This window comes from Eleutherodactylus coqui, chromosome 6, assembly GCF_035609145.1.
Source record: "Eleutherodactylus coqui strain aEleCoq1 chromosome 6, aEleCoq1.hap1, whole genome shotgun sequence".
Taxonomy (NCBI): Eukaryota; Metazoa; Chordata; class Amphibia; order Anura; family Eleutherodactylidae; genus Eleutherodactylus; species Eleutherodactylus coqui.
Window position 1 is genome coordinate 8,968,448 of NC_089842.1, and position 12,134 is coordinate 8,980,581.

Consider the following 12,134-nt stretch of genomic DNA (forward strand, 5'->3'; position numbering starts at 1 on the left):
CATTGTGCATTAATTATGAGCCATACAGAAGTTATAAAAAGTTTTTTACTTACCTGCTCCGTTGCTGGCGTCCTCGTTCCCATGGTGCCGACTAATTTTCGCCCTCCGATGGCCAAATTAGCCGCGCTTGCGCAGTCCGGGTCTTCTGTAGTCTTCTATGGAGCCGCTCGTGCCAGAGAGCGGCTCCGTATAGCTCCGCCCCGTCACGTGCCGATTCCAGCCAATCAGGAGGCTGGAATCGGCAGTGGACCGCACAGAAGAGCTGCGGTCCATGAAGACAGAGGATCCCGGCGACCATCTTCAGCGGTAAGTATTGAAGTCACCGGAGCGCGGGGATTAAGGTAAGCGCTCCGGTAAGCTTCCTTTACTTCCCTGCATCGGGGTTGTCTCGCGCCGAACGGGGGGGGGGTTGAAAAAAAAAAAAACCCGTTTCGGCGCGGGACAACCCCTTTAAGTGTGAACGGAGGCAGTCGGACTGGAACGATCTCCAGCCCCCTCTGCCTCTACTCACTGAGCCATCATCGCTCCTGTATAAAAGTACCGGAGCGATTGTCGCTGGGGTGACTGTCAGCTGCCATTGTGCCCAATCATCACCACTAAGGACATTTATCCTCAAGGCCGGGCATAAATGTCTGATTGCTGGGAGTCTAACTGCTGGTATACCCAGCGATCCCGTATACCCCATGTGGATGGTGTGGCAGTGCGCATGCTTGAAATGTGCTCCATTCACTTCTATGGGACAGGCAGAGATCAATACACTTGGCTGTCTCCCTCCATTCCATAGAAGTGAATGTAGTGGCGAACGATGGATGGCCGATAGGGTCAGACCCCAGTGATCAGATGTAAGGGATGGATAGGGGGTAAGCATGTTTTTGGTAAATCCCCTTTAAATGCCTACTTTTTCACACATGAGACTCTTTGTATGACCTTCTTTCTTATGTAGGATCGAAGATGAAGTGGGCCAGAAGAATAGTTTACTGAAACAGCTCCGAGAACTCCAGTCTCAGATTTCAGAATTACAAGAAGACATGGAATCTGAAAAGACCTCTCGGACAAAGGCAGAGAAGCAGCGCCGGGACCTCGGGGAAGAGCTGGAAGCACTGAAGTCCGAACTGGAAGACACTCTGGATTCTACTGCCGCTCAGCAAGAACTGAGGTGAGAGTCGACCAAAGACTGCAAGGCCAGCACTTCTTGTGAATGCAAACTAGAATACCCCCAGCTTCCTTCTGATATGAACCTCTTAAGGTTTGCTTAATTGCATAGATCGTTAGTCCTTGTGATACATTAAAAACCTTATAAGACATCTTATTAGGAGACGTTGCATCTTCCTTGCAGTCCTTTTCCCAGTGTGTAGTTTCTATAAATGTTTGGAAACCTACTCAGTCACTAAAGGCCCATTTACATGCAACGATTATCGCTCAAAATTCATTAAAATGACTGCAAATGAGCGATAATCATTACATTAAAACGCAGCCATCGTGCACTTTTCGTCTAAACGATGATTTTAAGGTGAACTTAAAGTCCATCGTTCAGCCGCAGAGAGATGATGTATCTCTCAACAGACCGCATTCTGTGTTCTGCACAGGAGTCAGGAGATTACATTGTATTTTGCCGGCAGCCCTGACAAGAACAATGTAGCTGTGTGCAGAACCCAGCCCACATGCTTTGCTCTGCAAACAGCTCCTGGAGGCCCATTTACATGCAAAGGAAGATGATAAAGTGTTAATACACATTAGTGTACTTTAACACTTTTTGTAGAATGATCGCTAAAACTTTCAACCGTTTGAAAGATTATCTTTGCTTGTAAACGGGCCTTAAGAATCCATTTGGATAAGAACGATGGGGAACAGTGAGGAGGAGGAGGGAGGCCATGGCTGAACCCCTGGGCACATAAACAAGATGATTTTAAACGTTTTTAGTTGAGATATAAGACAAGACAGGATGAAATGACAAGAGGCGATTAGTTGGGGCTAGAGATGAGCGAGTATACTCGCTAAGGCACATTACTCGAGCGAGTAGTGCCTTAGCCGAGTATCTCCCCGCTCGTCTCTAAAGATTCGGGGGCCGGCGCGAGTGACAGGTGAGTTGCGGGGGGGAGAGAGGGAGAGAGAGATCTCCCCTCCGTTCCTCCCCGCTCTCCCCCACAGCTCCCCGCCCCCGCCGGCCCCTGAATCTTTAGAGACGAGCCGGGAGATACTCGGCTAAGGCACTACTCGCTCATCTCTAGTGGGGACATGCTGGGATGTATTTCATTTTCCTTTGTTTAGCGTTCCTGTACCATCTTCTGCCTTGATTTGCACGATCACCAAATGAGCATTTTTACATTCTGTTTGTAATCCAGAGCAAAACGCGAGCAGGAAGTGACGGATCTCAAGAAAAACATCGAAGATGAAGGAAAAGTACACGAGGCTCAGATCACGGAAATGCGACAGCGCCACACGCAGGTTCTGGATGATCTTTCGGAACAACTTGAGCAATCACGGAGGGTGAGTACCAGGTCTGGGGAGTAGAGTGTGTAAGTAAAGGAAAGCAGTAAGAGATGCAGAGCGCGGCGCCATTTATTATCAGGCATGTAGGGGAATATCCGAGACGGAGCGTATGAAATGTATTGGTGTCTGTGAAGTCTGTAGAGGAGCAGATAATCTGCTGGGAGGTCCGGATCCACCGTTATCTGCAACCGAGACCTTTATGTTCAATAATCCAAAAGGGGATTAAGACTAATGTGCCCACCTGATGTGTGGAGATCTGTGCGGCTCTGCCCCTCAGTAAGATGAGCCCTTCTTATAGACCGCCTGCTAAGTCGTGTTCCTGAAGGCGAGGCGCTGGAACATTCCTCAGAAGTCGCACTTAACAGTTTTAGACAATCGGAGGTGATTATAGAGCTTTAGCGCTCATCGCTCTCCAAGAAGTAAATGGCACAAGAAAAATGTTTAATTTCTTAAAACTGCCAGAAACCCAAGTGTGAGTGAAGGAGTTAACGAGATGAGCGAACGTACTCGTTTAGGGCGATTTCGCAATCGAGCACCGCTTTTTTTCGAGTAACTGACTACTCGGGCGAAAAGATCCGGGGGGCGGCGTGGTGGAGCTCTCTCTCTCTCCCCCTGTTCCCCACTGCTACCCCCCGCTCACCCCCGGCGCCCCCCCCCCCCCGAATCTTTTCGCCCGATTAGTCTGTTACTCGAAAGAAAGGGTGCTCGATTGCGAAATCGCCCTAAACGAGTACGTTCGCTCATCTCTAAAGTTAACGAGATGATAAGATTCTTTTGAACACCTCACGTTGATCTCATCCTGGTCCAGAGGATAGACTTCTATCAAGGCCGTCCATACTGAAATGATGTGAAACAACAGAGGTTACTGTAGACCTAACATATAAACGCATGGCGGTGACAATACAGTGCGAGCAGGAACTCATGCCAACAATTAAAGGGGGAATTCCGCTTTCTACTGCTTTTTACAGTTTTTATTTATTTAGTCGCCAAATACGAAATCATCCAATTCTCTAATATACCGGTATTTATAGGCCCATTCCGCGGCCGCCCTCACACACGCATTCAGAAAACTCTGCGTCCGAAACCATGGCATTTTACCAGTGCAGTGCCCCCTATGGCATGGTTAGGTCTGCCCATAGTAATGGGCATCAGTCGTGTGGTCCTCAGTGCTCAGGTGTCTAATAGAGCCGCAGGCATCAGACCGTATCACTACCTGCAGCGTCGTCTTCTTCCTGTTTCCTCTGTCTGCAGTTCTTTTCCTCTTCAGCCGACTGTTTGAACATCAGGAGAGCCTCGTCCGCAGACGGCTGTCCGCGTGATTTTAACTGTTGTTGTTCATAAAGTTATGTTTTAAAATAAACAGCGGTCTCCGGTACTCAAGTAGTTAATAAAGTCACCTGAACAAAGCAAACCACCAGACAGAGGAGATGATGGAAGGTATAAGAGCTGCTCCTGCAGACGCTGACAGACATGCCGCCGCTGCAGCGCTGCTCCTCAGTAATTTACTGTTCACCCATTGGATACATGATCAGTGTGATTAAACACCAGGAGTCACATGACTGACGGTCAGTACTATGGACAGAGCTGTCCATGGGCTATACCATTCATCTGTGCAAATAGGGGTCACACGGCACTGATAGAGGAAAGCAATGCGAGCAGAATGTTTAAATACATGTCTATTACAAGTGTATGATTGCCTATTCTACAACAAGGTAAATAAAACCTGTAACATGCAGCGATGGTTTGCACGCACCAATGCATTTAATTTATTTGTTGGATGTGCAGACATTGTATTTTTTGCTGCATTTTCATTTGTGGAGATGAGGAGCGAGAGAGAAGCTGAGGGACAGAAACATGGCTGCAGCTAATAGTAAGTGATTGATCACACTTCAGTATTGAACTCTCATAGACACTACGTCTCTATACTGTCCTCCATGCTGCTACTTCTCTGTATATGAGAGCCAGAGATAGGGGAGCAGAGTCTCCTCTATGTGTGCAGTGTATGGAGACATCATAGCAGTAGTCTACACCCACCAGCTCAGAGATAGAGAAGAGATCCTGCTCTCCTATGTGTACAATGTATGGAGACATCATAGCAGCAGTCTACACCCACCAGATCAGAGACAGAAGAGATCCTGCTCTCCCATGTGTACAGTGTATGGAGACATTATAGCAGCTGTCTACATCCACCAGCTCAGAGATAGAGAAGAGATCCTGCTCTCCTATGTGTACAGTGTATGGAGACATCATAGCAGCAGTCTACACCCACCAGCTCAGGGATAGAGAAGAGATCCTGCTCTCCTATGTGTACAGTGTATCGAGACATCATAGCAGCAGTCTACACCCACCAGCTCAGAGACAGAAGAGATCCTGCTCTCCCATGTGTACAGTGTATGGAGACATTATAGCAGCTGTCTACATCCACCAGCTCAGAGATAGAGAAGAGATCCTGCTCTCCTGTGTGTACAGTGTATGGAGTCATCATAGCAGCAGTCTACACCCACCAGCTCAGGGATAGAGAAGAGATCCTGCTCCCCTATGTGTACAGTGTATGGAGACATCATAGCAGCAGTCTACATCCACCAGCTCAGAGATAGAGAAGAGATCCTGCTCCCCTATGTGTACAGTGTATGGAGACATCATAGCAGCAGTCTACACCCACCAGCTCAGAGAGAGAGAAGAGATCCTGCTCTCCTATGTGTACAGTGTATGGAGACGTCATAGCAGCAGTCTACACCCACCAGCTCAGAGATGGAAGAGTTACTGCTGTCCTATGTGTGCAGTCTATGGAGACATCATAGCAGCAGTCTACACCCACCAGCTCAGATATAGAGAAGAGATCCTGTTCTCCTATGTGTACAGTGTATGGAGACATCATAGCAGCAGTCTACACCCACCAGCTCAGGGATAGAGAAGAGATCCTGCTCTCCTATGTGTACAGTGTATGGAGACATCATAGTAGCAGTCTACACCCACCAGCTTAGAGATAGGGAAGAGATCCTGCTCTCCTATGTGTGCAGTGTATGCAGACGTCATAGCAGCAGTCTACACCCACCAGCTCAGAGATAGAGAAGAGATCCTGCTCTCCTATGTGTACGGTGTATGGAGACGTCATAGCAGCAGTCTACACCCACCAGCTCAGAGACAGAGAAGAGATCCTGCTCTCCTATGTGTACGGTGTATGGAGACGTCATAGCAGCAGTCTACACCCACCAGCTCAGAGATGGAAGAGTTACTGCTGTCCTATGTGTGCAGTCTATGGAGACATCATAGCAGCAGTCTACACCCACCAGCTCAGAGATAGAGAAGAGATCCTGCTCTCCTATGTGTAGTGTATGGAAACATCATAGCAGCAGTCTACACCCACCAGCTCAGAGATAGAGAAGAGATCCTGCTCTCCTATGTGTGCAGTGTATGGAGACATCATAGCAACAGTCTACACACACCAGCTCAGAGATAGAGAAGAGATCCTGCTCTCCTATGTATGTACAGTGTATGGTGACATCATAGCAGCAGTCTACACCCACCAGCTCAGAGATAGAGAAGAGATCCTGCTCTCCTATGTATGTACAGTGTATGGAGACATCATAGCAGCAGTCTACACCCACCAGCTCAGGGAAAACTGAAAATTACAGATGCAGCCTGCAGAAGGAGAAACTGGTGATTCATGCAGGGTACAAGTCATATAATGACCAGATATAATTGTATTCCTCACTCACTGTGCACACATAACAGCCTCCCAGTTCCTACATTCATATACACACTTCACTGGCTGTATATGCGCGCTCTCAGTTCGGGGAGAGGAGTAAGCGGGTATCAGACACTCCTGGCAGCTTTTTCTCTCCCATCGGAGCTTAGGATCTGGCTTCTTGCATTTCATTTCTGTTCCCCAATATCTGCTGTGGGAAAGAGATAAGACCCCCCTACACTTCAGATGGTTGACCAATGATCACCCGTGTTTGGCTGACTGGCATCTAATGTGTGCGGCACCTTTAGGTGATTGACTGACTGGCATCTAATGTGTGTGGCACCTTTAGGTGATTGACTGACTGGCATCTAATGTGTGCGGCACCTTTAGGTGATTGACTGACTGGCATCTAATGTGTGCGGCACCTTTAGGTGATTGACTGACTGGCATCTAATGTGTGTGGCACCTTTAGGTGATTGACTGACTGGCATCTAATGTGTGCGGCACCTTTAGGTGTTTGGCTGACTGGCATCTAATGTGTGCGGCACCTTTAGGTGATTGACTGACTGGCATCTAATGTGTGCGGCACCTTTAGGTGATTGACTGACTGGCATCTAATGTGTGCGGCACCTTTAGGTGATTGACTGACTGGCATCTAATGTGTGCGGCACCTTTAGGTGTTTGGCTGACTGGCATCTAATGTGTGCGGCACCTTTAGGTGATTGACTGACTGGCATCTAATGTGTGCGGCACCTTTAGGTGATTGACTGACTGGCATCTAATGTGGGCGGCACCTTTAGGTGATTGGCTGACTGGCATCTAATGTGTGCGGCACCTTTAGGTGATTGGCTGACTGGCATCTAATGTGTGCGGCACCTTTAACACGGTTGTATTTTTTTTTTTTTCTTTTTAGTTCAAAACAAATCTGGAGAAAGTAAAGCAGACGCTAGAAAGCGAGAACGCGGATCTTGTGAAGGAAGTCAAGAATGTACATGCCGCAAAACAAGATTCAGAACAGAAGCGGAAGAAGTTAGAAGCTCAGGTGTCTGAACTTCAGGTCCGAGTCTCTGAGAGCGAGAAGGCCAAGGCTGAATTTGCAGAAAGGCTCCAGAAGCAGCAGGTAAGACCAGCAGTCACATCATCTGGTGGTGTTTATAGAAGCCCGTCCTCCTCCGGTCCATCATATAATGCTGCTAACTATATATCTACAGAGCCGAGTCACATTATTATGACCACCAACTAATATCCAATGTGACTGCAATGTGCCACATGGGCTGGGAGGGACTTAATACGGTGCTGGTAGGTTGTCAGAGGTATCTGGAGGGTGCGTGGGGGAGGAGCGAACACGACGATCCAGGTGGTCTCACAGATGATCAATTGGGTTTCAGTCTGGGGAATTAGAGGGCAGGGAAGTACTTGGAAGTTTTGGTCATACTCTTCCAACCACTGTCGGACATGGTCATGCTGGAAGATCCCATCTGCCCCAGGGAAGACAAACCGCATGAATGGGTCTACAAGATCTGCAAGGACTGATTCATAACCAGATCAGTTCGGAGTGCCTTCCACATGGATGAGCGACCCAGAGAATGCTTCGAACACCGTCCTCAGACCATAACGCTGCAGCCACAGCTTGTGTTCTTCCAGTAATAGTCGCAGGGTTCTAGCCTAGTGGCCTCTCTATTATATATGACTGTAGAACTTCCCTTCCTCTTAGTACTCGTGTTCTTTGTCTTCGCAGGCTGAATTAGATGGAGTATCCGGAGCCTTGGGATCCACAGAGAGTAAATCCATTAAACTAGCCAAAGACTTGTCTACGGTGCACTCGCAGCTGCAGGACACGCAGGTACTTGGCGGCACCTCATCACGATTGTCTCTTACTCCTTAAGGAGATGGACCAGTTTGGATTTTCATCTCCATATTTCAAAAGCCATAACACTTTTATTTTGCTGTTTGCACAGCTGTATGAGGGCTTGTCCATAGCGTGCCGAGCTGTAGGTCTATCGGTAAGGCTGCCTGTCCACGGCCGGCACCGAACATCGCTAGCAATATTCCACCGCGGTGGGGGGGGGAGGACTGACAGGTCTCCACGATGAGCCTATCTAATTGATGGGCTCAATGCAGATAATCGCCGCGATTTCAATCCCGCGAGCGGAGAATTGCTATGATGGACGTCGGGCTGCACTTTACATTGTTAGCTTATGGAAAGCTTTTCATAACGTGATTCGCGGGCCATTTTTCTCAAGTGGATTGTCGCCCGTGGACAGGCGGCCTAAGGGTGAAAGAACACAACAATTCTACCTATTTGTTTTAGTTTTTTCTATTTTTGCATAATAGAAACCCTTTTTTGCATTCGAAGAACCAGAACTTTTTAATTTTTGTATGGAAAAATCTCTGAGGGTTTTCTGCCCGACGAGCCGCACCTGGACATCATTTTGGGGCACATATGACATTATATTGCTTTTTTTTGTACAGTGAACAAGAAGCGGATTTTTGGCTCCCGTTGTGGCTTTTTCTGTAGCGTCTGAGTTACTCTGTGAGCCGTTAAGGATACTGAATGTGTTTATGTTCATTTATTTTTTACAAAAAAAGGAAAAATGCGCAAAAAAAGGTTTTGGGCTTTTTTTTTAAACCATTTTAATCCCTTTTTTATCTCTGTATGTGCTGCGGTCACCATTGCAGCATATAAGGGGTAATGGTGGAGATTAACCTTTATCTTCAGTCCCCACCATTGCAATGAGACCCCGGATGTCGGTCACAGCTGAACGATGTCATCCATGTGCAGCACACGCACAGCATTTAAAAAAAACCAAACCTTCCCTCCCATGACATACGTGTGCATCACGGAGTGAAAGAGGTTAAAGGGATTCTGTGAGCGGTTTTGCTGCCAGCACTAGTTGGGAGCAGAGGAGGGAGCTGGAGGGGTCGGCCCAAGCTTCCAGGGCTCCCAGCAGTCAGACAATGAAGTTTCATATTGCCGCCACAATATGGAAGTGAGATGTTTCGCTCAGGTGGTCTACTCTACGCTCTTGGGGGGCTCCACAGGTCTGATTGACAAGTGTAGCATCCCACCAGGAGACCCCTACAGCTGCAGAGCAGGTCATTGGGCAGGGAGTGGAAAGTGTCACCTGCAGAGCCCTTGCAGCAGCATCAGACCTCATCGTTCTACTGCTAGGGAGTCAGAAACCATCCATAATGACTCCTTTACACAAGCGTATATGTGAAAACTCACCTCAGCGCAACGCACTTGCACCGGGAATTAGGCGTTTTTACGCGCGTATTGACGCATATTACTGTATTTTTTGCGCTAACAGGGCTAGTTCACATTGGCGCGACCCCCCCCCCCCTCCCTGCTGTGATTTTAAAGGCCATTTAGCCTAATAACATCCGGTTGTGTTCTTGTTCTCATGGAACAGCGCAGCATATTGTGCATTTCCTCCCGTATTTTGTGCGTATTTGCACACCTCCCATAGACTTCTAGAGCGTGCTTAATACCTTTTCATGTGTGCTGAATGCACACACAAAAAAGAGAAATGAGGATGAACCCATTGAAATCAATGGGTTCTATTCTCTGCGTATTGCACACGCAAATACGTTCGTGTAAAAGGGCCCTAGAGCTGCATCTACATCCTTCTTCCCCGTCTCACTAGTGCGGTTTCCCTTTAGATTGCGCCCTTTCTTCCCTCCTTCACTGTGCTGCACGCTTTATCTTTTTTCGATCCCTCTTAACCCTTCTGCCTTTCTTGTAAACTCTATAACTCTAGGAATTATTGCAAGAAGAGACGAGACAGAAGCTAAACTTGAGTTCCAGAGTAAAACAGTTAGAAGATGAAAAAAATAACATTTTGGAGAACCTTGAGGAAGAAGAGGCAGCCAAGAGTCAGCTCAACCGTCAGATCCAGGCGCTGCAGCAGCAGGTAACCCGCCGGCATAAACCAGTAGCTGTTTTTTGAGATTCCAGCACATTACGGCCATATTTATGCATCCTTGGTACAAATGAGCGTCCTGGCTTGACCACGTGTCTGCTGGCCCCAACTCAGAGCATCTGATGATCTCCGTGTGGGACTGTAGACCCGTCCTCCGGCTTGGATTATTCTACTTATGAGGGAAGCATAAATGTGTTGGCTTTGTGCTCGTTTGAATCCAACCTCAAGGAAGAGACCTCTGTGTGCAGTGATAGAACTTGTCGTCTTCTTCTCAGCTCCTTGATTCAAAGAAAAAGATGGAGGACCACGGCGGGGTAGTCGAGAACTTGGAAGACGTCAAAAAGAAATTGGCTAAGGAGGTAGAGCTTATGTACCAGCGTCTGGATGAGAAGCATCAGAGCAACGACAAGCTGGAGAAGACCAAGAATCGTCTGCAACAAGAGCTGGATGACCTGATGGTCGATCTGGATCATCAACGGCAAATCGTTTCCAATCTGGAAAAGAAACAGAAGAAGTTTGACCAGGTAAATCCAATGACGGGTCACGATGTCATCGCTGTACGTTGGGTTAAGCGTACTCGGCCGGCGCTGCTGAAGTACAACTAATGGTAGTGAATCTGATCCCACGAACAAACCGGCTTCATGGTGGGGAGCAGGAACATGTTTTAATGCTTGTATGACTGTTAACGTGTTTCTTTAGATGTTGGCAGAAGAAAAGAATATATCAGCACGCTACGGCGAAGAGCGAGATAGGGCAGAGGCGGAGGCTCGGGAGAAGGAGACTAAAGCTCTGGCGCTGAGTCGGGCGCTGGAAGAAGCACTGGACTCAAAGGATGAACTCGACAGACAAAACAAGCTGCTGCGGGCAGAAATGGACGACCTGATCAGCTCCAAGGATGACGTTGGCAAGAATGTAAGACTTCTTCAGGCTGTTATCCTGACGCGTTCATGCTTCCTGAGATAGCAAGAGAATTTCCTGAATTTCCTAAGGATACAGTAAATATAGCTTCAAACTATGAAAATAGTGACGAACAGAAAAGAATGGAGGCCCCGGGACAAAAATGATCTTTATGTAGCACCAACATATTCTGTGGCACTTTACAAATCAGAGGGACGATGAACAGAGAAAATAGAAGATTACACACAGTATTATGTAATAATGGGGGTGAGGGTCCTGCCCACAAGAGGTTATAATCTACAAGGAAATGGGGGGGGGGAGCTTGCAATCTATAAGGATATAGCCGTGAGGGCCGAGCTTACAAAGAGATGTAGGAAGCGGGTTATGAGGGAGGATGTGATAGCAGTCCCTAAAGAGATGGGTGTTTTTAGGGCTTTATTAAAACTCTTGAGTATTGGAGAATGACCTGATTGTCTGGGGTAGGGGTAGAACCTACCAGAGAACTGGTGCAGCTTGGGAGAAGCCTTGGAGATGGGAGAGGGAGGATCGGATTGTCGAGGATGTTAGTTAGACTTAGGATACTTATACGAGAATGTTAATACTAGGATACTAGAGCGGGCAGTGAGAATGCTGAGCATAAATTGTATTCTATAGCGGATGGGTAACCAGTTCAGTGACTGGCACATGGAGGAAGTCCAAAAAGAAGCAGGGTCAGGCAGCAGATTAGGTGCTTAAAGATTTTAATGCATAAGCATCAGTTATAAACACCTCATAGCCATAAAAATAGCGACGTTTCGACCCTAAACAAAACGGGTCTTTGTCAGCACAAGGAGGAGGCATCAATGTAGAGACTGGCACAGGGTGGAGGTATCGCTGTAGCTGACTGGCACATGTAGGAGGCATCAATATAGTGACTGGTGCAGGGTGAAGGTATCTGTTCAGTGACTGGCACATGGACGAGGCATTGATGTAGTGACTGGTACAGGGTAGAGGTATCGCCGTAGCTGACTGGTACATGCTGGAGGCATTGGTGTAGTGACTGGCGCAGGATGGCCGAATCCATGTAGTGACTGGCACAGGGAGGAGGCATTCAAACATTGACTGGCGCTGGGTAGAGGCATCAGTGTAGATGAGCC

At 47.7% G+C, this 12,134-nt stretch overlaps 1 protein-coding gene across 2 annotated transcripts in view; it reads left to right on the forward strand.

Annotated features, from left to right (window-relative positions):
- LOC136631797 (myosin-10-like) overlaps window positions 1-12,134 on the forward strand; it is a 150,640-nt gene that overhangs the window by 111,850 nt on the left and 26,656 nt on the right. For both annotated transcript variants that reach the window (XM_066606165.1, XM_066606164.1), the window contains exons 27-33: window positions 944-1,156; window positions 2,343-2,487; window positions 7,092-7,298; window positions 7,917-8,021; window positions 9,940-10,092; window positions 10,377-10,625; window positions 10,801-11,013. In XM_066606165.1, coding sequence (XP_066462262.1) covers window positions 944-1,156; window positions 2,343-2,487; window positions 7,092-7,298; window positions 7,917-8,021; window positions 9,940-10,092; window positions 10,377-10,625; window positions 10,801-11,013 — 1,285 coding nt within the window. The remainder of the gene's footprint in view (window positions 1-943; window positions 1,157-2,342; window positions 2,488-7,091; window positions 7,299-7,916; window positions 8,022-9,939; window positions 10,093-10,376; window positions 10,626-10,800; window positions 11,014-12,134) is intronic.